Genomic DNA, 27,523 nt, shown 5'->3' with positions numbered 1-27,523 from the left:
GCAAAGTGATCCAAACTTACCCAACAGCTTCCACGTCACATATAATTGGAGTAAAGACAAACAGGGTTAATATGTTACCTAAAGAAACTGGGGCTGATGGGGATGAATCCAGTTGTCTTCAACGGTTCAACACCAGAGCTGAATTTGGCACACAGGGCTTAACCATCCATTTAGACCCTGATTCAGCAGAGTACTTCAGCATTTAAGTGATATGGACTCACTGACCTGTTTGTGGTGTTTTACAGCATCTGTTTGGTACTTGTATTGTCTCAAATGCAAAATAAAGTCAAGTCAAAAGAGCACGAGAGAAAAACACTGAGAATGGACCCAAGCACTCAGGTGCTTGAAGCTAAGCATGTGCTTAAATCCTCTACTGCATCAGGGCTTTAGACACTATATGTAATAGCCATCTCCCACGTTAAAATTCACCTGCAAGAGAACTTCCTGACAGACCCGCTATAACGTTAAAGGGAGTTGCCTGGCCTCATCAGAGCACAGATCCCGGTCTACACAAGTTATTCTAAAATGCACACATCTTTTGCTTCATTTTTTCTCTATATGATCCATGAAAGACAAAGTGCCTCTTTAACAAAAATATATCCCCTTCAAATGCAAGGCTTGGTTACAATCCTCTCTATCCCATGAGATGTGGTGTGGTGTTTTGGAAAGCACATAATCAGTTCTTTTTTAGTACAGCATTTGGAGATCTGCTGTTATCGAGGAAGTCTGCAAAGAGTGTGGATCATATTCAGAAACAGCAAGCATTAACTGTCCCATTTGAAAGCAACCCAATCAATCCCAAACTGGACTTTTGTTGGGTTCCATTGTTCAGCGATTTCTGATCATGTAGTCAAACAGTATGGTCATGTTATAGCTAAAATGTCATTTTATCAGACACTTTGATAGCAAACTTCCATCATGCCCTGTCAATTTATTTCATTCTTTAACATGGGCAATAACAGAAGCCTTGATTTTTTTTTCTAACAGTATTAAATTTTCTTAAAATAGTGCTGCTGTTTCTGTTCCTCTTTTCCTATTATTAACTTTAGCTGCAGGCTACACCACTAGATTGTAGTTATAGTATGCACCATTTATCAATCAAGGCGCTCCTTGAAACTGTGCTGCATTTGCAGGCAAACGAGCATCATGTCAACTTGGTGTCAAACACAACTGCTAGCATTTAAGTGGATTTAAAAATTAAGAAATGATAAAGACGTTGAGAACAGAGAAAACCTCTAGTAGATTAGCTCAGCATTTTAAAGCCATAAACATGTGATGTTATAAACCAGTGTCTGGGTTATGGGAAGGAAATGCTCAGTTAAAGCAATATTGTTTAACATATACATTGGCTGAGACAGAGGAAAGGGAAAAATACAACATTACCCCCACTCCGTTCCAGCAAATGAACTATTCCTGTTAGAAAAAAAAAAAACAACCTCACAAAACATCTGTTTTTTCTAAACCTTGCACATGACTAAGGCAAACAGGGTTTGGCCCAGGAGGTCCATTTCCACTGTGCTTTTCTCTCACATGCTCTTTTGACATAATGTTTATTCTTTGTTTGATACAATGCAAGCACCAGACAGATGCTGTAAACAACACATCCAGGTCAATAGTGCATGAAGTTATCTAGGCATTACCCCATCCTCCTACATCCAAGCAGTAGCTCCAGGTTATTTCCATCAAACAGATAACATAACAACCTCAGCTAGAGAAGTGTATAGCTGGCATTCAAGAGTTGAGTGGTACCTGGTTTGGGAAATAACTAGATTTGGGGCGATAATACAGAGAACAATATTCCATTTCTAGGCATTTGGTTCAAAGCCATTCTCACTTCCTCACTGCAGAAGGGCTGAGTCCCACAATGACTTATTCAAACCTTCTCACCTGTATACTTTAGGGGTTCAGCTCCAGTTGGGACCTAGATCTGAACAGTTCACAGGATTGGACCCATAGTTCTTGAAAATGATCATGCATTGGATATGTTTTAAGAAGCCCTGTGGCATCAAGTGCCCTGTAACAACCTCCTTGGAGATTTTGCTGGCTTAATTAATTGGGAGAAACCTTTGAAAAATAAAGATGGATAAATGTTGGCAAACTTCCAGTTCTAAAGCTGGGGCAATGGCTGACCCTGTGCCCGATCATACTAACTAGGATCTATAGAGCCCAATGAGACACTTTATAGACTCAGAGACTCATAGACTCTAGGACTGGAAGGGACCTCGAGAGGTCATCGAGTCCAGTCCCCTGCCCTCATGGCAGGACCAAATACTGTCTAGACCATCCCTAATAGACATTTATCTAACCTACTCTTAAATATCTCCAGAGATGGAGATTCCACAACTTCCCTAGGCAATCTATTCCAGTGTTTAACTACCCTGACAGTTAGGAACTTTTTCCTAATGTCCAACCTAAATCTCCCTTGCTGCAGTTTAAGCCCATTGCTTCTTGTTCTATCATTGGAGGCTAAGGTGAACAAGTTTTCTCCCTCCTCCTGATGACACCCTTTTAGATACCTGAAAACTGCTATCATGTCCCCTCTCAGTCTTCTCTTTTCCAAACTAAACAAACCCAATTCTTTCAGCCTTCCTTCATAGGTCATGTTCTCAAGACCTGTAATCATTCTTGTTGCTCTTCTCTGGACCCTCTCCAATTTCTCCACATCTTTCTTGAAATGTGGTGCCCAGAACTGGACACAATACTCCAGTTGAGGCCTAACCAGCGCAGAGTAAAGCGGAAGAATGACTTCTCGTGTCTTGTTTACAACACACCTGTTAATGCATCCCAGAATCATGTTTGCTTTTTTTGCAACAGTATCACACTGTTGACTCATATTTAGCTTGTGGTCTACTATGACCCCTAGATCTCTTTCTGCCATACTCCTTCCTAGACAGTCTCCTCCCATTCTGTATGTGTGAAACTGATTGTACCTTCCTAAGTGGAGCACTTTGCATTTATCTTTATTGAACTTCATCCTGTTTACCTCAGACCATTTCTCCAATTTGTCCAGATCATTTTGAATTTTGACCCTGTCCTCCAAAGCAGTTGCAATCCCTCCCAGTTTGGTATAGTCTGCAAACTTAATAAGCGTACTATGCCAACATCTAAGTTGTTGATGAAGATATTGAACAGAGCCGGTCCCAAAACAGACCCCTGCGGAACCCCACTTGTTATACCTTTCCAGCAGGATTGGGAGCCATTAATAACTACTCTCTGAGTACGGTTATCCAGCCAGTTATGCACCCACCTTACAGTCACTATTCTGAGCAAAAGCCCTCTCTGTGGGACTGATAATGGTGGAAATTAAATGCCCAACTTTGCTTCAATACAGGAGTGGCACAATCTATTCAGAAGTGGATATGCTACTTTTGCCACAGACTTTCAGAGGCTGCCATCGACACAAGTGAAAGACAAATAACTTTCATGGGTGTTTCAGTCCTCTACCACCATGTAATGGTTTCATGATATAGACTTGTCTTCATCAGGAGCTGGGCTGGCATAAATAGCAGAACAGATCTAGTATTCTTACTGTATGCATAATTCCTGAGTCAATGGGAGGTTTGTATGTGTGCAAAGAGTGCTGTATGTGACACAGATACTGGAAAGGGAAAGACCTTTTAGGCCATGGCAAAGCAGAATTTTCCTCTATATTATATTATCTCTAGCTTTATTCAGGCCAGTTTTAAATGACTCAAGTGATAGGAGACTATTCCATAAGGCTAAAAGAGCTCTCTCAGGAATTTTTCCCGATACTGTGCCAAATTCAATCTAAGCATCATGTAGCAATGACAACATTCCATTGCTGCTTCAAAGGTGAGGTACTCTAAACACAGGACAGCACAGGAAAGTCAACACATACATTCAGTAGTGAAACATTTAGTTCTGTTACTGTCAGATAAGGAAGTGACGTTGATGCAGAATGAAGTCAATAAGAATTATGCTAATTCTACTGGAGTGGAATTTGCCCCATCAGTCGAAATTTTCCTTTGCTCAGTTTCATCCTATTATTCCTACAGTAATTATACTCCTTTTGGTTTTGAAAGGAGATAAAAAGCTTATGCCTCTGAGCTGCTCAGTTCCCTTTTCCTTCCATTTGGATCTTCATATCCCTTCAATCATGTCCACGTACCTCTGGAAAACTAGCCATATTTACTATAATGAGCTGAGGAGATTTCAGTGAGATTTGTCCAAGCTGGTTTAATGGAAACTTTCCATCTTTTGTTGTCACAGTTATATGATCAAGAGCGCCTTAAAAATAAACCAAAATAACAATAGCATGTCAATATTACACAGCACTTTTATGTTAAAAAAAAACCTGAACAGCACTGCAATTACAATATGCATTCATACTCCTACTTCTTCATATTATGCATACAGACATTAGAAGACAAGACAATATATTTTTAAAATAGGTCTGTTCTTCCCTTGCAGAACAAGCAGTCCTATTTGTATTTATACATCCTTGCAATCCAAACTTCACTGGATTGTGCTGATGCATGAAAACCAGAAAGTGAAATTCAGCAGTTCATTTTCATTGCCAGAATGAAAAAGGTAAACAACGAATGAATAAAAACAAAGCCATGCTCTGATTGGCCTGTTGGGTTTTTTGTCATGTAATTTGCATAATTAAATCCCCAATAAAATGAAGATACTTCACTAATCTTCAGAGCAGCCTGACGGGCTGAGGCTGTAACATACACAAGTAAAGGAGATTTAAATGATTTTTAAGCTCGCGGTGTTCCTCTATGCCCCCAGATTCTTTACGAAGTGCAGGAATATTTAATTTAAAGTATTTTATTTCACTCTAAGATCCCCTTAATCTGCTTTGTAGTTTCTGCTGCAAAATGTTAACAGGCCAGAAAGCACAAGGGAGACAGGGCACTTTATCAGTATGATTTAAAAAAAAACAAACAACAAACCTGAGGTTAAAATAAATAGTTAAGCAATTGAGCTGCACATTCTAACTCCATTAGAGACTGAGTTAGGGGTGGTGAATGATCCGTATTTGGCCATTGTTTAATGTTAAGTTTTCTCCCTGAAACTGGATACATGTTACAAATGTGTGTATTCAGTGTGCTAGAGTAACTGTAGCTTGGTCAAATATATTCGCGTTTCTTTATGAACACAAAATTCACTAAGTGAATAGGGTTTGTAAAGGTCACTAACCACAAATATGCATTGCAGAAGTCTGCATATGCCAGACACCAGCCTGATGGCAATTTCCAAAAGGCTAATTTAATGGCAATTGGATTTTTCCTGCCCTACTGCACCATTAGCTGACAACTTGCTTCTTCATCACATCTGCAAACAGTTCAGTTAGACATTTTTGACATCGCCCACTTACAAAAGCCATTTTCAGGAAGTTATTAACAAAAATGGATTCTTCCTGGTCAAGCTCAGGGTGAAGAAAGTCTTTAGTTGGGGATCTCAAGGTTGCAGTAATTGGGTGCCCAGTGAGTAACTCAATAAAAAGAAAATCAATTTGCAGAAAATGAAAGACACAGGTCTGGGCTGGAAAGGCTCAGTGGATTTATTTATAGACAGTAAAGAATTATACAAGCAAGTTACTGACCTGGTGAAGTTCTTATAGTGAGATTTTTCCCAAATTCTTCCTTAAGGGCTTCTACCACTGCCTGCATTTCACCATTTACCTCCCCTAGACTGATAATATCTTCAACTAAGGCAGCATTGATATTCACTCTGGCCTGGGGCTGCCCTTTCCCCTTAGCTGAAAATTGAACACACAATTAATTTCTGTACCACTGACAATACCATGGTCTTTTACTGAGTAATCACATTAGAAAAGTATCAGAGGGGTAGCCGTGTTAGTCTGGATCTGTAAGAGCAGCAAGGAGCCCTGTGGCACCTTATAGACCAACAGACGTATTGGAACATGAGCTTTCGTGGGTGAATACCCACTTCGTGGGATGCATATAACTGATTTCCACTACATGCATCTGACGAAGTGGGTATTCACCCACGAAAGCTCATGTTCCAATACGTCTGTTGGTCTATAAGGTGCCACAGGGCTCCTTGCTGCTTTCACATTAGAAAAGAAAAAGGTGCCATTGCAACTACTTTCAGATTAGTAACTGGAGTTTAGCATAAATTGAAATATATTTTTAAGATGGTAAATGATGAGCCTGTGATCCAAAATGTATTTGCACATCATGCTCCGTGTGTTTTGTAACACTAATTCCAATGTGGAACATGAAGATTGCTAATTAATGACCTGATCCTGCAAAGATCTCTACAGGTGTGAACTCTTGCGGGATTCCTGTGAGGATCAGGGATTAATGGCCTTACTCATGCAAATAGTCCCCTTGCCAGCAACAAGAGTGCTAAGTGACCATTTTAAAATTAAATTTCAGCTGCGCAAGGCCTAAAAGATTAGAGAGTTTTGAAGAAAATAAAATGTTCTGGTCACCAAAATAAAGGTACTTCCCAGAGAAAAAGAGGTGGAAGAGGATACATAATTAGAAGTTGCAAATTCTAGTAAAGAGGCTTCTTTCTTACCTTTGGCTTTCTTGGTAGCTAGATGTCTGGTCAGCATTGTCTGGTGGACCACACACTGCCTGCAGCCATTCAGCATCAAGCCTGTATGCCTCAAAGGTACTTGTAGGGGTGGCCTTACTAGTCCTGAGGAAGAATTATGAAGCAGGGGAGGTAGCTGACGCAGACATCTTAATGCCATGGCCATGGCATACAACTTCTCTTTCATTCACCTGGCAAAGGGAGAAATAGATGATACAAGAACAATCTTCTACAATCATCATGTAAAAATGGTTTCAAGTTTAGTATCAAACTGTCAGTCCATGATAAAGATCAGAGGACAACAGGCCTGCTTCTGGTCCTAATAAATCAAGTCGGTTTTGCTGCTGATTTCAATGGCAGGATGACTGGATCCAATATATTCGGATAGCATTAATATTGACATCTGCCAAGGAGGTGTGGCGGCTGCGTTAAGAAAGAAACACTAAACACATGTATGAAACCACATTTTTGACAAGATGCTCTATTTATATGTCAGTTGAATACAGATTTAAACACAAAATTCAGGGGCACAAAATTTGAGACTAGAATCCCTCAGTCTCCTTCCTGTTTTTAAAATAATGACTATTTATTATTTGTATGGCAGTAGCACTTAGGCCAGGACCCTATTGTGCTAGGCACTGTCTAAACAGAACAAGACCCTGCCCCAAAGAGTTTACAATCTAAATATAAGACCAGACAACAGGTGGATGTAGACAGATGGTGGAGCAAAGAAACAATATTGTTCAACATGACAGTCAGTGGTATCTTATTCACCCCTATTGCTACATGCAGGAATCATTTCACCCACCACTGAAATGCAGCCACCTCTGAGATGCTCAGATACTCAGGTAATGTAGGCCTTATAAGCTGCCTCCTTAGCCTTTTAAAAATCCTTAATTAAACCCTACCTCTGCTGTAAAGTGTACAAATCATGACCATCTGGCCCTGCTTAAGACAAATGGCAAGCATTAAACTGCTTTTGTTACCTCATCCTCCCACTCACCCACACCCCTTATATTAGGCAGGTTTAAAACAAACAAAAGGAAGTACTACTTCACATAACACACAGCCAACTTGTGGAACTCATTGCCAGGGGATGTTGTGAAAGCCAAATGTGTAACTGGGGTTAAAAAACAATTAGATAAATCATGGAGGGTAGTGTCAAGTATCAGAGGGGTAGCCGTGTTAGTCTGGATCTGTAAAAGCAGCAAAGAATCCTGTGGCACCTTATAGACTAACAGACGTTTTGGAGCATGAGCTTTCGTGGGTGAATACCCACTTCGTCAGATGCATGGAGGGTAGGTTCATCAATGGCTATTACCCACGCTGGTCAGTGACGCAAAGCCATGCTCAGGGCAACACTAAACCTCTGACTGCTGGAAACAGAGTGGATCACTCTATAATTGCCCTGTTCTGTATACTCTCCCTGAAGCTCTGGCATTGGCCACTGTCAGAGGCAGGCTACTGGGCTACCTGGACCATTGGTCTGACCCACTATGGCTGTTTTTATGTTTCTTTTGTTTTGTCCAACTTCTGCATCCTTTGTGACATTTGGATTCTAAGTTATCTGGGAGTGGGACTGTTTTCTCTGTTACTTATTGTCTTGTCTTTACAGCACACAATACGACAGGGATCGTTTGTCTGAGCTTCCGAAATGCTCCCACAAAACAAGTGAATAATAATACACTACTGCCAACTCCATGCATTTGAATATTATGAGATTAACTTAATTCTTTTTAATAAATAATAAATGTGGGGGAGGGGTTCTTATTTGCTGCCTTGCTTTTGAACCTCTAGGGTACACTCAGGTCACATTTTCAAGCATTTGTCTGCAACCGGGAGGGCCACGAACATTTTACAAAAAATTAAGTGACAGCTGGTATTCTCCTGTATTCACATGAATCCAGCAGCTGAGACTTATGTAAAAATAACACCTATGCAAGACCGAACAATTGTGAGAACTGGCAACACTGAAGACGGAAAGACAGCGTAGGATATGGTGGCAGGTTAATAACCACACAGCAGTGCTGCCCTGCAGTTTGGGACAGGAAGTGAGGAATACCACACCCAGGTAAAAACAGCCGTAGGAAATTAGGGAGGCAGAAGATAGTGTCCTGTTTTGGGCTCTGGGGAGGAGTTCACACAGTGGTATCGATGCCATGGGATCTTTACCAGCTGCCAGGGACTGGGTTTACAGCCATCACCTCAAGCACAACAGGCTCCCCGACCTCCATGGCCCTTACACACCCCTTATGAAGCCCTACGTCAGAAACAGACCAAGAGGGCACCTGGCCTCGGGAGCTCCTCCCCTGCCCCAAGCCCCGCCCCCTCCTACCCGAGCTCTGCCCCATAATGCAAGCCCCGCCCCTTACCCCTAGCCCCACCCCCTACTCCGGAGCTCTGTCCCAGAGCTCCACCCACTGCTCCCGAGCCCCGCCCCCAGGTGCCCTGCGCTCAAGCTGCCAACACAGTCCCGCCCCCAAGCTCGCTCAGCCCCGCCCCGGACCTTAAGCCCCGCCCACTGCTCTGGTTGCCGTCGCTCGGTCTCCCGGTTCCCGTAGTTGGGCCCCGCGCTCCCACTCGCCGTTCAGCCCCGCGAAGGGGCGCCCCGCACGCTGCGTCAACGTCACCCACCTGCGACACGTCCTTGCGTCAGACGTTTGCGTGGCGTGTCACCACAGTAGGGGAGGGGGCGGGGCCTAGGGGAGTGGAGGCCGCCGCCACTGGCTGCGCCGGTCCGGAGTGCCGGACCCATGGTGAGTGCGGTGCGGCCCGGCCCGGCCTGGCCTCTCCTCTCAGCCCCTCCCCTGTGACCCCGGCCCGGCCCGGCCTCTCAGCCCCGCCCCGGCCCTGCCCTGTGACCCCGGCCCGGCCTCTCAGCCCCTCCCCTGTGACCCCGGCCCGGTCCGGCCTCTCCTCAGCCCCGCCCCTCCCCTGTGACCCCGGCCCGGCCTCTCAGCCCCTGCCCTGTGACCCCGGCCCGGCCCACTCCACTCCTGCCCGTGTCACCCCCGGCCTGGCCATGGCAACGGCCCCCGGCCTCGTCCCGCCTGCCCCCTGCTGCCCCCCCCAGCCTCCTGCCCCCCCCGGCCTCCGGACCCTCCCGCAAACCCTGTCACTGTCCCCTGCCCAGGGCCCCTTTCTCCCCAGACCCCCCCCGGTTTCTGTACCACCCCTTCAGTAAACAGCCCCCGCCACGTGTCCTGTGTCACTGACACCCCCCCCCCCCCGGCCCAGGGGAAGGTGGGAGGGAAGCGGCGGCTCTGCCCCCCAGGCTGTCTCATTTCTCATGTGCCTCAGAGATTGATGGCGGCGGAAATCAAAACCCTGCCTTTGGAGAATGCGTCCATCCTCTCCGAGGGCTCTCTGCAGGAGGGCCATCGGCTGTGGATTGGGAACTTGGATCCGAAGATAACGGAGTAAGTCTGAGCTGCTTTAACTTCCACAAATCACAGCGCTGATAACTGATGCTGGGGGCATTTCAAGTCTTAATGTGTTGACTTTTGGAGTTCTCGGCCCTGACTGCTGCTCCTCCACAGCACCTGTGCCTCTGCTATCCATTAAAATCAGCAGCATTCAATAATGTATGGCAGATTAATGATTTTTGGAGATATCTGGAATATTTAGGAGCTGTTAATCCTTAAGAGCCTTGTGTGGTACCTTGGCAAAGAGTTTGGGGATAAAGAGGTTAATATACTGTGCTTAAAACATTGCCTGTTTCCTGACTCTTGATTTTTTCCTCTATTCCCACCATACTGGTAAAAGTTAGATTAGAAGTTTCCAGCTGCTGCAGACCTGCTTAAGGATACTTTAAAAAACAGCTCTAAAGCACCTAACGTATGAAGTCAGACTTTTCTTGCCATCAGAGTTTGGCAGTTTTTTATGCTTTGCCCAGTCCTAATTTAATTGCCTCCAAACAAGTGCTCATTTTGCTTCCCTTGGGATGCGGTAAACCAAGAGTGCTGGGTAGTATCTAGTGACTAATGCAAATCAGAGACAGACCATCCAGTGAAAGGGCTGCCGGGTATCAATCTGACTCCCAATTGTTTTTACCCAGCACTATCCACTGTATACTGAAGTGTTAAAATTAGTCCCAAGTGACATTGAAATAAGTAACTGTGATGTCTGAAAACAACATTGAAGATTTACAAATGTACAGTGGATGAGTCATCCTGGCCCTTTTATGAGAGAGGAGGATACTAAAGAGTTGACATTTGACATCCCATCAAGATGGTATCTTAAATAGTGTAAAAGCCCCCTTCTCTGTTTTATGATTTGATAACATAAGTGATCTAGAAGATAATATTAATGAGTTAAAGCAATAGTTTTCAACCTTTTTTATTTGCGGACCCCTAAAAAGTTTCAAGTGAAGATGTGGCCCCCCTTTGGAAATCATAGTCATGGTCTGCAGACCCCAGGTTGAAAACCATTTAGTTAGAACAACAATGTGCTTAGCCTGAATTGCTGACTTGTTTTCATTTGGGTCACACTGGGTGCCAGAATAATACTTGGGTACCACCATGATTCAGTACCTCCTAGAGAGAGGTGTGAAATAGTAAGAAAGGACTCCAGAGATGGACAGCAGATATAGAGTACAGCTCCTGCCCAATTGGATTGGGAACTTGGATCCGAAGATAACGGAGTAAGTCTGAGCTGCTTTAACTTCCACAAATCACAGCGCTGATAACTGATGCTGGGGGCATTTCAAGTCTTAATGTGTTGACTTTTGGAGTTCTCGGCCCTGACTGCTGCTCAGTTGTGCTGTGAGAGAGTTCATGTAGCTACACTGCTAGTGCATTTGATGTGAAGTTTCCCAGAGCCACTTCAAGACGGGAAATCTGAAGATGAAAAGAATCCTTTTATTTTTCTAAAAATGTGTTCAGGAACTTTAGGCTTGTTGGGACACTTTGCAGGAAGATCCATGTGGTTATTTTGCTATCTTGTCCTTGATGTGGACTAAACAGGGAATTAACTAACGTAGTAACTGAACAGCTGCTATACAGAATATAACATGACGCTAATCTCTTAAGATTTTCTGTCTATAATAAATGTGTAAGTATCACATTTCTCTGGCCTTGGAATGATTAAATGCAAATTAAATGTTGTGGTAACAAATCTGAGCATTTGAAGTGTACAGTTAAAATCTCAGGGAGGTAGGTGGATTGCTGTAAAAATATTAGATGCTAGTTGCCTGGTACACTAAACATCTTAGGAGTTTTTATAGAACAATCAAGGGTTTACACACTTCAGGATAATAGGGTTTTTTTTCCTAGACTATTTTGTGTGTCTCAGTCATGGAACCAATTTTTGTTTTGCTCCTTATGTTTTTGCAAGTGCTACATTTTTGTTCTAAGTGCAGTTCCTTTTAAGGGAGCAGTGTTCTAATCTTGTCTCTAAGTGGAGTCCATCATTAATGTAATGTCCTCTTCAGTAGTTCAGCTCTGGGCTACTGCCACCTCTTTTGCATTATTTACCATTTTTTGCCCCACATTTGTATTTCTTTGGTTTGTCTGCATTCAATAATTGCACAAGATGACATGATTAGATATGCGGCCCCTTGGAAATATTTGCTTGTGAAGTCCTTGGGGATTCAGGATGCAGGGTCAGTGTGAGGGAAGGAGTATAATATGCTTGTTAAATAGATTGGCTGTATAACTTCCTCTGGCATTCCTTCCTGCGATGTTCTTACATCTTGTTTTAAGACCTTTTGTTAGAGCCTCTTACTGTAGATCATCGCTTCAGATCCAGCCCAGATCAATAATGGCTGAACATTGTTACATCTGGCAGCTCTTAGGTGACCTGTGTGAAATTAGTTTGGTGTGTCTCAGACCACTTCCTTCTGGTGATCAGATGTTCATTTAAAAAAAAAAAAGCACTGTTACTTTTGCATTAATTGGTCCACTTGTTGGTAGTCTCAGCTGAGGCAGAGGGCTGAATTCCACTTTCACCCTCGGAGGCAGTCCTCCTGTAACAGAATTGAAACATATTGGTGAGTAGTTGTGGGTGATTCTTGCACAGCTGCTTCTCATTCTGTACCTGTGCTGAGGGTTTTTTTCTCAGCACTAAAATAGTCACTAAAAAAAATTGCACATTATTGGCAGTATCTGTTTTTAAATGAATTGTATTTATTTAAAGTTTTTTGTAATTCTGGTTTAAGACCTATGGATATTCTAGTGTTAGCATAACAAAGGTCTGAGTCACAGTTTTGTGGGAATATTCTATTTTTACTAACAGTGAAAGAAGAAAAGTACTGTAGTTCCTCCTGTAACCCAGGGTACTGTTGCAGTAGGAAACACAGGGATTGCTAGTCTTTTGCTGAGTAATACTGTACAGTTAAAAATCATTTCAGCAGAAGATAAAGTCAGTTACAGGGCTTAAACAAACTTTGTTTACTTCTCTGCAGCGCCCTTTTCACTTTGAACTATCAGTGCTGAGTAAAGAAGCTGAATCTTTCATGTCACTTCTGTAAAATTTTAAATATAAGAAAAGATCTCTTGTCTCCTGCCTTTTCTTGATCACTTCAGAGTCTGACTTGTGCTTTTACTTGCCCTTTATAGGATTCTAGTTGTGCTTATTAATCAGGAGGACAAGTACATGTCAAAACTAAATGTCAGTCCTTGTTTGCAGCCGATCCCTATTTTTTCTGAGAATTGCCCACTGGAATTTGTATGTTGCATCTTTTTATAATTGAGTAAAACCATCTTGATGCCAATAGCTGGTGTTATTCCTTCAAGAACTGGGTTTAAATTTATTTATTTAAATGGAAGTCCCAACACTGAGTTCGTACAGTCATGAAGCCCTTTAAAGAGCAACCCATAGCCACAAATTGGGTCCTGTAAAGACAGTAGAAAATGTGCACGTTTGAGCACAAATCTCAGTACAATTATGAATATTAAAAAGTTGTAAATTAAGCATAGGGAATGTTGCTTCCCACAGATTACTAATCACCAGTATGTAGTGATCAGGAGACTATTGCCCATGCAAAAATGAATTGCATGGCAAATACCATGGCCATAATTCTATCGGGAGACTCACACAGAATTTCTCTTTTTTTCATAGTCTGTACTGCATCTTAATTGTGAGATTCCCATGGACATATCCTCTCCCAGTCATGCTTGCACAACCTCTCCTTCATAATATCTCAGTGGCAACTACAGTAATTGTTTACATGGAAAAATAGTATTAGGAAAGTGTCCAATGCAGCGTAGCAGCTGGAAAGAGGGTAAACCAGCATCATGTGGTAGAGTGGGTTGAGTGTTCCTAAAGAGAGGTTGATTCTCACTGGTTGGTAACCATTAAATCATGTTGACTTGCAGTTAAATGTAGTCTTTATGCCAAATTTGATTATTCTGTTTGCTAACCAGGAGGATACACTATAACTATCCACATTTATTTAAGCAATTATATATTTTCACATGCATTTATTCAGATTCTGAATTCTCCACAACTTTTGTTAAAAAATGGAGAATGACATATTTTTTATTTACTAGAGTATGATTTGTTTACTTATAATTTGTATCAAGCTATATTTGGATGAAAATTGGAATTCGGTTCAAATGAACAAAAAGAGCATTTAAAAATATTTTTTAGTTAAAACTATCTCAGTTTTAATGCATACATAAGAAAAAAATTCATCGACATGTTTTGTTTTAAAAACTCTCGGATTTATTAAGCAAAGGAAGTATCTGTAATTAATTAACTGAACTGATTGTTTCTAGTCACCAAGTCTAGACGTTAGAACTAGTAGCTCTCATCCTCTCACCTCATTTTTATTCATAGAATGGAAGACGAAAACCAGCTTTCCTTCTTTTTCAGCTCACGATCAGTTTCTCAACTTTTAAATGGCCTAGTTACTGAAGTGAACTAGTAAAATAAACTGAAATTAAACAAATATTCTGCACCTGCAGAAGAGTATACTGCTGTCAAAAGCAAGTTTAGCACTTCAACAAACTCTGGTTGTAGGTGCTTAGCCAGTGACTTCCAGCAGTTCAGTGATTTGACTTTCTTTAAACTTTGGCAACAAATGTACTGCTTGAACATTTTTTTAAAATAATTTTAATTGATTATAGTAAATGTAGGCCTTTAATACAGCCTGTCATAACTTCAACATTAATTTTAAATTAGTTTATTTTTAAAAGAAAAATGTATTTAATTTAAAACAAATCTTATTTTTTTAAAAAATCCTCTTTTTTTTTTCCTCTCCACCCTGTCATGTGACCAGACGTCTGTCTGTGACTATCAGCAAGTCCTCTGGAGACCACCCATTGTTAACAGACCACAGTTTGGGAACTTTTATTCTAGGAGTTAGAGTGAAGTCCTGGGTGTTCAGACATCTGGATTCTGCTCTCTACTACTAACCTGCTGTGATGTGATACTTAACCTTGCTGTGCTTTAGTTTACTCATCTGTAAAATGGGTGTAACAGTTGCCTTCCTCACAGCAGTTGAGGCTTATTGTCTGCAAAGCATTCTGAGGTTATTACTTGAAGAATATTTTGGAAAGGAAAATACTGTATTTACAGTGTTACTCTTTGTTACACTTACACATGTATGACTTCCATTTTCTTAGTGGCCATCGAATGGCTCTGTTTGTAAGCTTCTAGAGTATGTTTTTCTCCTTCCTCCACTGTGCAGCTACTTGTCTAAGATTCCAACCTGATGAGTTTTACCTAGAAAACAATGTGTACATAAGTTGTTGTTACAGACATTTACTGGCTCCCTATGGGGGAAAATTCCCAGTAATAATAGATTTAGCATGTGGCCCGGTACCTTTTCAGTATCCTTGGGATAGCATTGTTCAGAGGAAGCCTTGAGTGTGTTTGAATAGCGCTCAGGGTGCCAGGAGGAAGGCCAAAGGAAAAGGAAATGGGAGAGCTGCTGGTTTGTCTCACATTTACATCAGATGACAGGAAGTGGAAATTGAGGTTGGCTGGAGCAATCTGAGGGGCCACATCTGTGTGACTAGCTCAAAGCTCCTTGTAGCCCAAGTGGTTGGTCTAAGAAAGTTTTCAGGCATGGAGTTTTTACAACAGAGCACTTTTTTTCAGACGCCATACTTCCTTGGCAGGTCTTCCTTCACTTCTAAATTTCATTTTACTTGTAAACCCCGTTGGTTAAGCTTTTGATTATTATTAATGATCTAGAAGTATCAATAGCTAAGAGGCATCTACAGAGCCTGCCATTTTTTACTCATACAAGACTGCAGTTCTGGTTAGTTCATCCAGAATAGATTTAGCCAGCATTTGTAGAAATTTGGCTAATTGTGGCTTGATGATAAAGGGTGTTTGTGTCAAATGTGACCTAAATATAATCTGCTGGAGATATCTTCCAGATTATTGTATTTTTAGGACAGTTACAAACTACCACTCTGCTGCCAAGAAAGTAAAAATAAATAGTCACTATTTGGATGTGTGGGTTCTCACAAGAAAAACAAACTCTGTTCCCTTTGGCAAGGCAGCTATATAAGTTAGGGGTGTTTTTGTTTCTGAACAAAATATGCTCAGAAACATTATTTCCTTCTACTTTGAAACAATATTTGGGGAAAGAACAGTTTGGTCAGGGCTCTATTTTCATACTCCTAAAAATAGCTAATAAAACATTACTTAATTACCTGAAAATGGTTTTCAAAAGGCCCTGGAATTTCAAAATGTTTCCTAGGTCTGGAGGACTCAACAAGGAATGGTCTCCATATCTTGAGGAATTTAGCACTTCAGGAGTCCACATCCTAGAAATAGATGTTAAATTGTGTCTGGATTTGTTGGTTGGATAGCCTTGGATGCAACAGGAAGGGAAGGAGTGGTGAGGTTTGCCAGCATCTTGTTAATTCCTCCAATTTTGCTTAGACATTTTCAGTATATTTTCTGAGGTCTACTTTGTTCATATTCCCCTAAGCAGTGATTGAATGTTTACAGGTCTTTTGGAAGAACATAGTGTAGGAAATACCACATCAGTATTTCATCTGTGCAATCAATTAAAATCTGCTTAATCCAGTCTGAAACAACTTCCACATCCACCACTGGCCTGAAGATTTGCTGCACCTTCACCCTCTAACAGTGTTTGTCAAACTTTTGTACTGGTGACCCCTTTCACACAGCATACCTAGAAGTGCGACACCCCCTTATAAATTAAAAACACGTTTTTTTTTTATTTAACACTATTATAAATGCTGGAGGCAAAGTGGGGCTTGGGGGTGGAGGCTGACCACTTGCAACCCCCCAGGTAATAACTTTGTGACCCCCAGGGGGTCACAACCTCAGTTTGAGAACCCCTGCTCTAACACCACACATCCTGCATGTCCACTTTGGCCAGTCGTGGAAGCTTACTCAGATTCCTGGAACTTTCTTACCTGTAGTCTGAAAAGATGTTTGAAACGGACTATAGTTAGGGGAAATGTCTGTGTGCTCTTGAGATTCATGTGTCTTGCTGAAGGTCCTCGACACACTGGCAGTTGTGGGTCAACCACTGAATTTGAGTTTGGGCATATGCTGGTTTTTATTTTATTTTTTTTACTTCAAGAATCTCCAAGTGTTTTGCAAACATTAAGTGTGAGGTAGAGAGACAACTAATCTTCTCATTTAACATAGTGGAAAATAGGCACAGAGAGATCAGGTGACTTGTTAATCCTGTACAGCAAGTCACTGTTAGACCTGTCATTGGCTCCCAAGAGACCTGATTCAGTTCCCCGCTATAACTCTTAGGTAATATTTCCTATTATGGAGGAAGAAGTCTAGCCAGGTGAAGTGTGGTCCAGTTATTTTCTTCTCAAATCAGCTGCCATCATCCAGAGACTGTGGTGGAAGGAAACAACATAAGTTCAGAGAACTTGTAGAAACAGCTTTAACTCAACCAACAATATTAGTCCTTATTTTGTGTCTAGTGCACTAGCCTGCAAAGCAGACAAATCAAGTGCAAAATCTTAGCTGTATGTGCAGTTGTATGGCTGGTTTTTATACTTTTGCTTAACAAAACACACAATAGTACAAGATAATGTTAATTCAACGTGCCTGTAACCTTCATGTCCATAGTTGAAATTAAACGGTTAGCGCATGTCAATGATTATATGCCTCAACCAGAAACATATCACTAGGTTTCATTGGGCTGACATAAAAGCGAAATTTGACCACCTTCTATCTGGTCTTCTGTCGCTTCTCAGTCACTTTATGGAGTTTTGTCCTCCAGTATGTTGCTGATTCTCTCATTTTGGTGTCATGCAAATGTGACTGACTCACATCTTAGTCCAGGTTGCAAATCCTTCAGATGGCACTGCTGTGGGTGGATTAAGTTCTAAGGCTTTTGTGCCGTGAGTTGACAAAACAGCCACCAATGACATTGGGTGCTTCTGAGATGTGAATATCAGAGGGATGTTGTATACTAGACTGGTTGGCAAATATATAGAATGGGTGCATACTCTTAAGAGAACACACGAGACAGGATTTAAGTCACTGAATTATATGTGGTGACTTCTTCACGCTTTTTAAATGTCCTTGTTGTAGCCTCCTGTGCAAGGTTGCCTATAAATGTCTGTGTTGTATGTGTTCTTTTCAGATACCATCTCCTCAAACTCCTTCAGAAATTTGGCAAAGTAAAGCAATTTGACTTTCTGTTCCATAAGTCAGGTGCATTGGAGGGGCAGCCCAGAGGATACTGTTTTGTGAATTTTGAAACCAAGCAGGTATGTTGGCTTTTTTCTCTTAACATTTGATCCTTGTGACTGGCTGATTACCTTTACTGCCTAAATTAACTACATTGACAGAAAGATGAGATGGAAGACAATAATGAAGGGAAAAAGGAAGTGCCCAAGTGCCTTGCGATACATAAACTCCTCTGCATACCCACCCCACCCATATGGTGCAGTCCCTAGAAGTAACAGTGATGGTTCCGCCACCGCCTCCCTGGGGCTGTTTTGTTAAAGATTTTTGACACTGACACTAATGGGGGGCAAGCCATTAGATTTACTGGATGGCCGTCTAATAGGATACTAAGGCGCTTGTTGAGAACCCATATAAATTCTTAGTTTCAGATTGTGTAGCATACTAAACCTAGGACTACTGCTGCTGTTTCCTCCCTATATTTTACTCTTCCAGCCCCTGATGCTTCAGGAAGACCCAAACCCTGCCCTCGTACAATTCTCCACCTGTGTAATGCTGTGCATCTGTTGGGAGTGGGGGAAGAAATACTCCCTTCTGATCCCTGTGCTGTTTATCTTACATTATAAAGCATGGGTTGAAATTTGAGTTACCTGTAGTATCATAGTCACAAACGTTGGGTGTAGCTGTGAGGAGGTGCACAAGTAAAGTGTGTTTGTTTGCTGCAGCCTTCTTCCTTTGTTGCTGTATCGCCAATAAGGAGATGGGGTAAAGCCACAACATACAGCTCAATATCACTCCCTTGTGGCTCAGGAAGTAACATTGGAGCACTGATGCATGGAAGGGAGGAACTGAGGAAAATAATACTGCAATGAAGGTTGCTAACAGTAGCGGGATCACTGCATAGAAGCACTTTGGGGAAGCAGAATAAGTGAAAGATGCTGTTGTAATTCTAACTTTCATGCTTTTTAAAGTAATGAGCAAGAAATTAACTCAAAATTAAAGTAAACAACATACTAATGACTATCGTCTTCCCCCCTACTTTAATTGAACCTTTTGAAGCTCATTTTTCAGAGGCAGCTACAAACAAATAAGCTGAATAGGAAGAAATAGCAGGATCCAGTAGGGCCTGGTCTGGATCAGCCAGTTAATATTAAGGATTCAGGAAATCTGTGATTGTATTGTGTGGTCTGTGGCTGACCTTCATATTCTATCTCTTTGTCTCATTCTCAGATCTTTCTAATACTGGTTATTGAACAGAGTCCAGGTGTAAAGTCAATAGTTTAGGCGAGCAATACTGAGAGAAATACAAATAGTGAATTGCAGGTGTTTCCCATAGGAAACAGAGCAATTTTAAACCTCCTTGAAACACTGTTCCAATGTTCCTTACATCTGGTTCATTGGACGTTTCTGTGATGCTTTTATTTTGATTTGAATAAAGAAATTTTCTTTGTGAATAATCTCTGAAATGGTTTATGAGGGCATTGTAGCTTGCATGGGTGTTTGGGATTCCCAGAAACACTAACTGAACAGTAGCATAGTTTGTTTGTATGGTGTTAGTCAGCCATCTCTGTAAATCAGTCTTGTACATGGAAGAAAAGGTCCTTGGACAGACTTCGATAATAAATAAACCAGCTTACTTTTCTGAACTGTCTTCTGGTGCAGGAAGCAGAACAAGCAATCCAGTGTCTCAATGGTAAGCTGGCCCTCTCCAAGAAGCTGGTGGTGCGATGGGCACATGCACAAGTAAAGGTAAGTTTTTGACTGCAGACCTCAACAGCCTTATGAGGATGCATAATTTGAAACAAAAATCTTCTCTCTGTGCTAGATCAAAAACAGGGAGAGTTGCATAATTGTCCTTCTCTGTACTCTAACATTTCACTTCAGCATTCCGATCTTGTGTAAGCTTCTTGTGTGATCTGATTTTCAGTTTTTACTTTGTTCGTAACCTGCTATACAAATGTTGCTTCCCATCTTATTCCTTAAATATTTTGACCCTTTAGAAATTGTGTAGTGAATGTTCTCTGCAGACTACTTGTCTTTTGTCATAATCAGTTGTACATGCTAAATATTAAGGATCAGATTTTTATCAATTATATTGATATAATCCCAGTCAAATTTAGGAACATGGGAACTGGCACTCAGGAATACACCAGTGATCCATCAAAGCCAGCGTCCTGCCTATAATTCTGACCAGGTACTTTAGAAGAAGGTCTTAGACTCTCCATAATAACTTACCCTCAAGAGATCAGCTAATGGTGGTGTTATGTCCTGAAGCTGAGAATATAGATCACTTCTTCCCCCAGTACTATTTTTTGTACAGGGTATATTACTGATTCTGCATTTCCTAGTTTTTCTGTTCTGCTTCCTAAAACACTGCAGGTGGTAGATTCTTTTATTTCTGATTTATAAAGCAATACATTTCTTATTAAAAAAACAAATCAGCTCTAGCTTTCATTTTGACACATGTTGGTTTTGCAGCAAAGTTTGATTGATCTGTGCTGATAAATGAAAAGTAATGCACATTGGAAAATATAATCCCTACTATATATACAAAATGATGGGATCTAAATTAGCAAGCGATCTTGAACGAGATCACTCAAGAAAGAGATCTTGGAGTCATAGTTGATCTCTGAAAACATCTGCTCAATGTGCAGCAGCAGTCAAAAAAGCTAACTATGTTAGGAACCATTCTGTGGATGCTCCAGGGCTGGAGCACCCCTGGAAAAAAAATAGTGGGTGCTCAGCACCCACCAGCCACCCTGCGGATCAACTCCTTCCCCCACCAGCCCTTCTGCTGGCGGCCCCGCTGATCACCTCTTCTCCCTCCCAGCACCTCCTGCCTGCCACTGATCAGCTGTTCAGCAACATTCAGGAAGCACTGGGTGGAGGGGGAGGAGTGGCAGAAAGAGGTGGGAGGAAGGGCAGAACAGGGCAGAGAGCAAGTGGGAATTTAGGGGAGGGTCTGGGGCAGAATGGGGGTCAAGCTTCCCCCAGGAATTGGGGAAGTCAGCGCCTCTGTACAAGAAGATGGTAAATGCCACTATATAAATCCATGGTATGCCCACGCCTTGAATACTGGATGCAGTTCTGGTTGCTCCATCTCAAAAAAAAGATGTATTAGAATTGGAAAGGGTACAGAAAAGGATAACAAAATGATGAAGGGTATGAGGAGAGATTAAAAAGACTGGGACTTTTCAGCTTGGAAAAGAGATGACTAAGGGGGGGATATGATAGATGTCTATTAAAATCATGAGTGGTCTGGGGAAAGTGAATCAAGAAGTGTTATTTACCCCTTCACATAACACCAGAGCCAGGGGTTACTCAATTAAATTAATACTGGTTAAAACAAACCGAAGGAAGTACTTCACATAATGCGCAACCAACCTGTGGAACTCTTTGTTAGGGGATGTTGTGAAGGCCAAAAGTATAACTGAGTTCAAAAATGAATTAGATAAGTTCATGAAGGATAGGTCCATCAATGGTTATTAGCCAAGATGGCCAGGGATGTAACCCCATGCTTTGGGTGTCTCTAGCCCAGTAGTTCTCAACCTACTTACCACATCCAATACTACCTTTATGGTCCTGAGGATGTCACATGGGCCGCAGCTCTGAACTGACTGGGCCGCAAGTGGGCTGCAGGATGAGAACCATGGCCTAGCCTCTGACTGCCAGAAGCTGGGAGTGGATGACAAGGGATGGATCTCTCAATAATTGCCATGTTCTGTTCATTCCCTCTGAAGCACCTGGCATTGGCCACTATCAGAAGACATGAAAAATGGTCAGACCATAAATGGAATTTGTCAGTACAGCAAATATTTGCTTGGAGAGGAATTCTGCAGAAAAGCCTAGTGCACAAACAGTGTGGGAGTATTACAAATAATGTGCAAAATACCTTAGTTCAGTTTGCAACAGCATTTGCAATTCTCTGAATGGAAAGATTTAACTGCAGGAGGCTGTTGCCTATTATGACAAGTGTTTATTTTAGGCAATACCAGCACCATGCTACATAGTTTTAAGATGAACAGCCAAGGCTTTAAAAAGAAAAAAACCTTACTAGAAGCTGTTGTTTTGAGCAGTTCTACAGAAAAACAAACCTGAATTTGTGCCAAGTGAAACATGGAAGCAGAACACACTGAAAATATTTCAGGAGGTCCATTGCTGTCAGAAAAGAGAGGCTCACAAACTGCCTTCTTGCTGAAGGGGGCTGGTTCTGAACTGTTGTTGAATGCATTACTTTTCCACAGCGGAATTCCGTATGACTGCATTTGTACAGGAAACAAGTGCTCTCTGTTCCCTTCTGGTTCTACGCTGTGCTTCTACAAAGGTCATATCTATTAGTATCCTATAGTAGACTTACCTTGGACCAGGGGTTCCCAAAATTGGTTCAGGCTAAGCCCCTGGCGGGCTGCAAGACGCTTTGTTTACCTGAGTGTCTGCAGGTACGGCCGCTCGCAGCTCCCAGGGGCCGCGGTTCACCATTCTCAGCCAATGGGAGCTCCAGGAAGCGGTGACCTGGTCTGCGCCACTTCCCACAGCTCCCATTGGCCTTGAACCCTGAACCATGGCCGCTGGGAGCTGCAAACAGCCGTACCTGCAGATGCTCAGGTAAACAAAGCGTCTCGCAGCCTGCCAGGGGCTTACCCTGAACAAGTCACAAACCAAGTTTGGGAACCCCTGCCTTGGGCCAATGGCTCTATTTGTTACATGCCGCACTTCGAATATTTCCCCACCATCACACACCGTGCTCATAAGAAGCAACTCTAAGCATGTTAAATGGTGGTAGGATAAGCCTTAATGATCCAAAATCAAGTGCCCATGGTAATCATACAGCATCCTAGCTATATGTGAACACCAAACAGAAGCATTTTCAAATAAAAAAAATACATTCATTAGGACCATTACATTTTACTGTGTGGCTTAACCTAAAGGCTTTTTGGTAAAAATTGTACAGACTCTTGCTAGCAGAATATAAAGTGAGATTAATCCAGACTGGAGGTGTGTCCATTGGCAAACCTGGTGTTTCTGAGCCTTTGTCTTCAATTCAAGTTCATTTAGCAATATCATTACTAAAAGTCTCTTTTCTCACCCGCAGAGATATGATCATAATAAAAATGAAAAAATTCTTCCAATCAGTCTTGAACCGTCTTCCAGCACTGAGCCAACCCAGTCTAACCTAAGGTAGGAACCTCCATAATTAAAATATGGCCAAATCAGGGGCAAAACTCCCAGAAATGGGCCCATAATTGGGTTTTTTTGTTTTTCTGTTTTTGTTTTCTGGATCCTAACTAAAACAGTTACTATAACTACTGTATCTTATTGAATGTGGGTCAGGCTGCAAAATAACTGATCTGATGCAGAGCAATTTTGACACTTAACTTTTCTCTCTGTTGATGCATGAAACCCCTAATGCACTTAAAAAAAAGTAATGCATCATAGTCACATAACCACACCTAACTAACAATGCCCACATCTTTCAGATGTATTTCAGTAATAGCCGTTTGTCTCTATCAGGTCCTGGTAGCCACAGTAGGAACACTGTTTGATTAGAGTGTGCACCATGCAATATTCTGAATACTGCAATTTCAGCTGCCCTAGAAACTGTTCCAACCTCTCTCACTTATGGCTCTAGAAGAACATTCTAGATGAGAAAAACATGTTCCAGTTTCCCTGTCATCTCCAAAATGAAAGTAAAAATTGTGGATTAGAAAAATACTGAACACTTCTCGTTATGATAGAGCCCTGGTCTTGAAGAGAAATGCAGTGAGAGAGACCTGCAGGAGTAGAGGACTGCACATCACATTCAGTGCCAGAAAGTATTGGGAGGGGCTGTTGTGGATCTTTGAACTCCCCACCTCTCTCTCTTTCTTTCTCAATATAGAGCTTGTCCTTTTAGACTTGTGCGTGTTTTTTGTGATGAGAGTCAGGAAAGAGAGTTAATCCCATTGAACTTCCCTTTGTTACACTAGTGGGAAAACTATACACCTAGATGCTCCCTTACTTAATTTTGATTTAGCCTGATCTCTTAAGATGTTTCCTTGATGATTTACAAGTTAAACATCTCCAAAGGAATAAACTAGCAGATAACTTTATGCTCTGTTCATCAGATAACAATTCTGAATCATGGTTGCAAAAGACTGGATCTAAAAGAGCAGATTCAAGAGGAAAGACTCCATATAAAGAAGTGAGAAAAGAGGTCACTCTATAGTCCACTAAGAGAAACCATATAATTGAAACTACTGTTTACTTATTACACAGGGAAGCTGTGAGATTTAGAATTTTTAAAGCACTTTGTGACCCTTGAATTAAATGTTTTATATAAATGTGTGTAATTATTCTGCACTCTATAAATGAAGCATTATATGGGGATTAGGACTGGGTATAACTGAATTGCCAGTAAGTAAAGAAAACTAGGCTGAACTTTATCGAAATTTGCACCTTATAGAAATTCGCACTAGTACTAGCCATTTTCTGCTGGTCACCGTCGCTTGGGACTGTTTTCACTGGCTGAACCTAGGAGTTGTAGTAAACACCCAGTGTTCTGATTGAGGAGCTGCATTGATGTGAGCTGAAGTGGGTGCTGTCCTCACCCTACCTACTAGGAGGGTGCTGGTGACAGAGGGCTCTGGGAATTTGGGATGAGGCAGAGGAGTTGTTTCTTCCTTTGCAAAGAGCTCTGACAAAGCTGGAAAAACAGTCTCGCCATATTAATGGCAGCACAGTTGTGCTAGAACCCGGGACTGGAAAATTCCATTGATTCTGAGGTTGAAGGAAGTGCCTGGTTTGCATTTTTCCCTGCAGCTTCCAGTGGCTTTATATGAGGCTGACTCCAGGGTGGTATCACAACGTGCTCAGACCAGTTGTAAAGTAGCATTACTTGCGTGTAGTGAGAAGACTTTAGGCATGCTTTCCTGGTTCAAAGCAAATGAGAACTTCTCTTTGCTGGGGGGGATGATCCTTATTTTGTTTGCAGTAGTGCAGGTTAGATCTCCCACCAGCAAAAACGTGCAAAGCATTCAAAATGCAATTGTACATCAGTCCTTATGTTGGTATATTCTTGGTTATCACTTTTACCCCCTTTCTGAAGGTAACGTTAGCTACCTTCTAATTACTCCTGACACATCTGAATATTCTAATGCAAGAGATACTGAATTATTTGAGAACATTGTTCAGTCTTTGGTAAAAGACAAACTAGACTTTATCTCTTGCACTTTATTTTCTCCTTTCTAGTGTCAGTGCAAAAATAAAAGCCATTGAAGCCAAGCTGAAAATGATGGCAGAGAATCCAGATGCGGAATATCCAGCACCACCAGTTCATTCCTACTTCAAACCACCTGATAAAAAAAGGACTACTCCTTACTCCAGAACTGCCTGGAAATTTAGAAGATGATGATTATGAATGGATAATGGTAGCGAGAAAGACTGTTTTATACACCTCTGAAATCCTCCAGTGCTTTTGTACTTTGTAGAATGTGCTCAGCTGGCACTGTCCTTCCCAGTCTCACTGTATATGCTACAGTGTTTTATAACATTTTAAATTTTCTGATAACTCAGTGTATGCACAGAATTGAATGCTGTCCAGAAAAAATAAGGTTCCATCCAAAACTTGTGACTAACATTTAGACAATCCATGTTGCTAGTTTGGTTTCATTAGTAAGACCAGAAACATTAGCCAGTTGGCAGACAGAAAAGCAAAACAAAGGAATGTTCCATTTTAATTCTGAGTGTTAAATTTAAGAAAGTACCTTTTTTTTTCCTTCAAACATAGAAAGTGTTCCGCTTGGTTTAAATATTTTTTAAGCAGAGGGAAAACACTGAGTTTTGATAAACATTCACTAGTTACCGTAAAAAGTCCTTTTCATCTTCCATACAATTAACTTTAAATGGGTTTTTCAGTGTTTTTAGCAAATATACATCCAATATTTTTACACAAGGCAGCAAATCTGTTTTGCACCTCAATTTGTTAAATTAAAGCCAGATCTAACCATGGGACAGCAAAAGGATTTTAAATGTTAATATTTCAGAACAGTTGTAGAAATCCAAGTGTGTGTCTCAGTGCATTGGAATTATTAATTTATTATACATAATTGAATTTTACTCTGTGCTTCTAAAATAGCAACACTTAAAATATGTATCTGGAAATCTCATGTGCAAAACAGTAAAATGTTATGATGTGAAAATGCTGTTTAAAGTTTTTACAGTCGCATATCTAGCATGCATAAATGTAATCCCCCTAAGAAGTTATTCTCCATAAACCAGATGTGACAGAGTGACACTGTAATGTTGCTGCCCCAGAGATCTGTCAGAAACACTACCTCAGGAATCCACCCAAACTAGGCTAATTCCTTTTTTGATTGGTTAGCAAAGACGCTTGGTTCTGACTGTTAGGAAAATGTGAGTGACAGGGATCTGTGGCATAGCGGTGCTACTGTATTGTAGGGATTATCTTTGCTTTAGAAAGGGTTTAATTTATCTCTAATGAACTGGCATTTCACTTAAAACAGCACACAGTGCATCCTGTTCCCTAAACATTCTCTGCAACTCCGAAAGATCTGAGAAAAGATCCATAAAACTGCAAACGTTTAATTTCTTTATGTGCACAATATAGTGTGGGATATGCATGACAAGTGGGAGTTGTGATGGAGACAGCTTCATGCACTGGTACGGTAGATGTACTTCTATTTTGCCACGGTGTCCAATCTCTCCCTGCAAGTTCTTATAACCGTAATATAGTTTTCTGCCTTGCCAGTCAGGCCTGAATGGTTTACTCAGACTGATAACCAGTACATTTCCAAACAAGAGATAATTATCTCTAACCTGCCCGGGTTTCTAGACCAAATGTTTCTCATTTTTATGGCAAACTAAGTAAGGTTTGTATGCTTAAAACTTCACCTATTTTACAATGCAGTTTATAATTACAGTTCTGCATAAAATGTCCTTAAAGCCTCTGAACTATCTATCTAGTCCATAGTTTCTCACTTGTATGAGAGATGCACTGTTTTCAAAGCCTGAAATGGATCATTGTGTAGAAGTAGGTCTTTAGCGATTGTTTGATTTCTAACTTGTTACCCGGTATCTGAACAAAGTGAGCCTCCTTCTAGGTGTCACACCCCTATGAATGACAATGCTGTCTGCTAAAAATTTTTGCCGACTGGGTCTTTGTTTTAGGTTTTTACACTTATGTGATATGGTCTCACATTTGCAGTCCTCAGAGGATTTAGACTCATTATTTAAAACAAGCTGGTCAATTCTCTTTTTAATATGAATTTAGAAATAGCTACGTTTGAATCAGGCATGCGGTTGTGTTCCCTTTCGAAAGCTACTGTGATATTTATTTGTATTTAAAATACGATCATTTGCTGAGGCTCTTGCAGCTCTTTGTGAATAAATAGACGTCTAAATTCTG

At 41.3% G+C, this 27,523-nt stretch overlaps 2 protein-coding genes across 4 annotated transcripts in view; one reads left to right on the top strand and one right to left on the bottom strand.

Moving 5' to 3' along the window:
• MRRF (mitochondrial ribosome recycling factor) overlaps positions 1-9,254 on the bottom strand; it is a 21,055-nt gene extending 11,801 nt beyond the window's left edge. Inside the window, exons 1-4 of one of the 2 annotated variants that reach the window (XM_030535305.1) lie at positions 9,169-9,254; positions 6,517-6,725; positions 5,573-5,728; positions 4,130-4,248 (exon numbers count right to left, since the gene is read on the bottom strand). In XM_030535305.1, the coding sequence (XP_030391165.1) occupies positions 4,130-4,248; positions 5,573-5,728; positions 6,517-6,721 (480 nt within the window). In that variant the 5' untranslated portion in view covers positions 6,722-6,725; positions 9,169-9,254. The other variant, XM_030535304.1, reaches the window with a different exon arrangement.
• On the top strand, positions 9,202-27,523 carry RBM18 (RNA binding motif protein 18). Of its 2 annotated transcripts, XM_030535306.1 has the most exons (6): positions 9,202-9,290; positions 9,835-9,953; positions 18,077-18,203; positions 19,783-19,869; positions 23,213-23,298; positions 25,348-27,523. In XM_030535306.1, the coding sequence occupies exons 1-6, from the start codon at positions 9,288-9,290 to the stop codon at positions 25,505-25,507; spliced, it is 582 nt and encodes a 193-aa protein (XP_030391166.1). In that variant the 5' UTR covers positions 9,202-9,287; the 3' UTR covers positions 25,508-27,523. The 2 variants fall into 2 exon arrangements, with proteins under 2 accessions (XP_030391166.1, XP_030391167.1); XM_030535307.1 differs by lacking the exon at positions 9,202-9,290 and having other exon boundaries at positions 9,628-9,953.

This window comes from Gopherus evgoodei, chromosome 16 (assembly GCF_007399415.2).
Source record: "Gopherus evgoodei ecotype Sinaloan lineage chromosome 16, rGopEvg1_v1.p, whole genome shotgun sequence".
NCBI lineage: Eukaryota > Metazoa > Chordata > Testudines > Testudinidae > Gopherus > Gopherus evgoodei.
Note: the sequence above shows the minus strand (reverse complement) of the source record. Positions and strands in the feature narration are given on the sequence as shown.

Coding starts and splice junctions, on each gene's coding strand:
- RBM18 (XM_030535306.1), top strand. Junction 9,954..18,076: donor TTGGATCCGAAGATAACGGA/GTAAGTCTGAGC, acceptor TGTTCTTTTCAG/ATACCATCTCCTCAAACTCC. Junction 18,204..19,782: donor TGAATTTTGAAACCAAGCAG/GTATGTTGGCTT, acceptor CTTCTGGTGCAG/GAAGCAGAACAAGCAATCCA.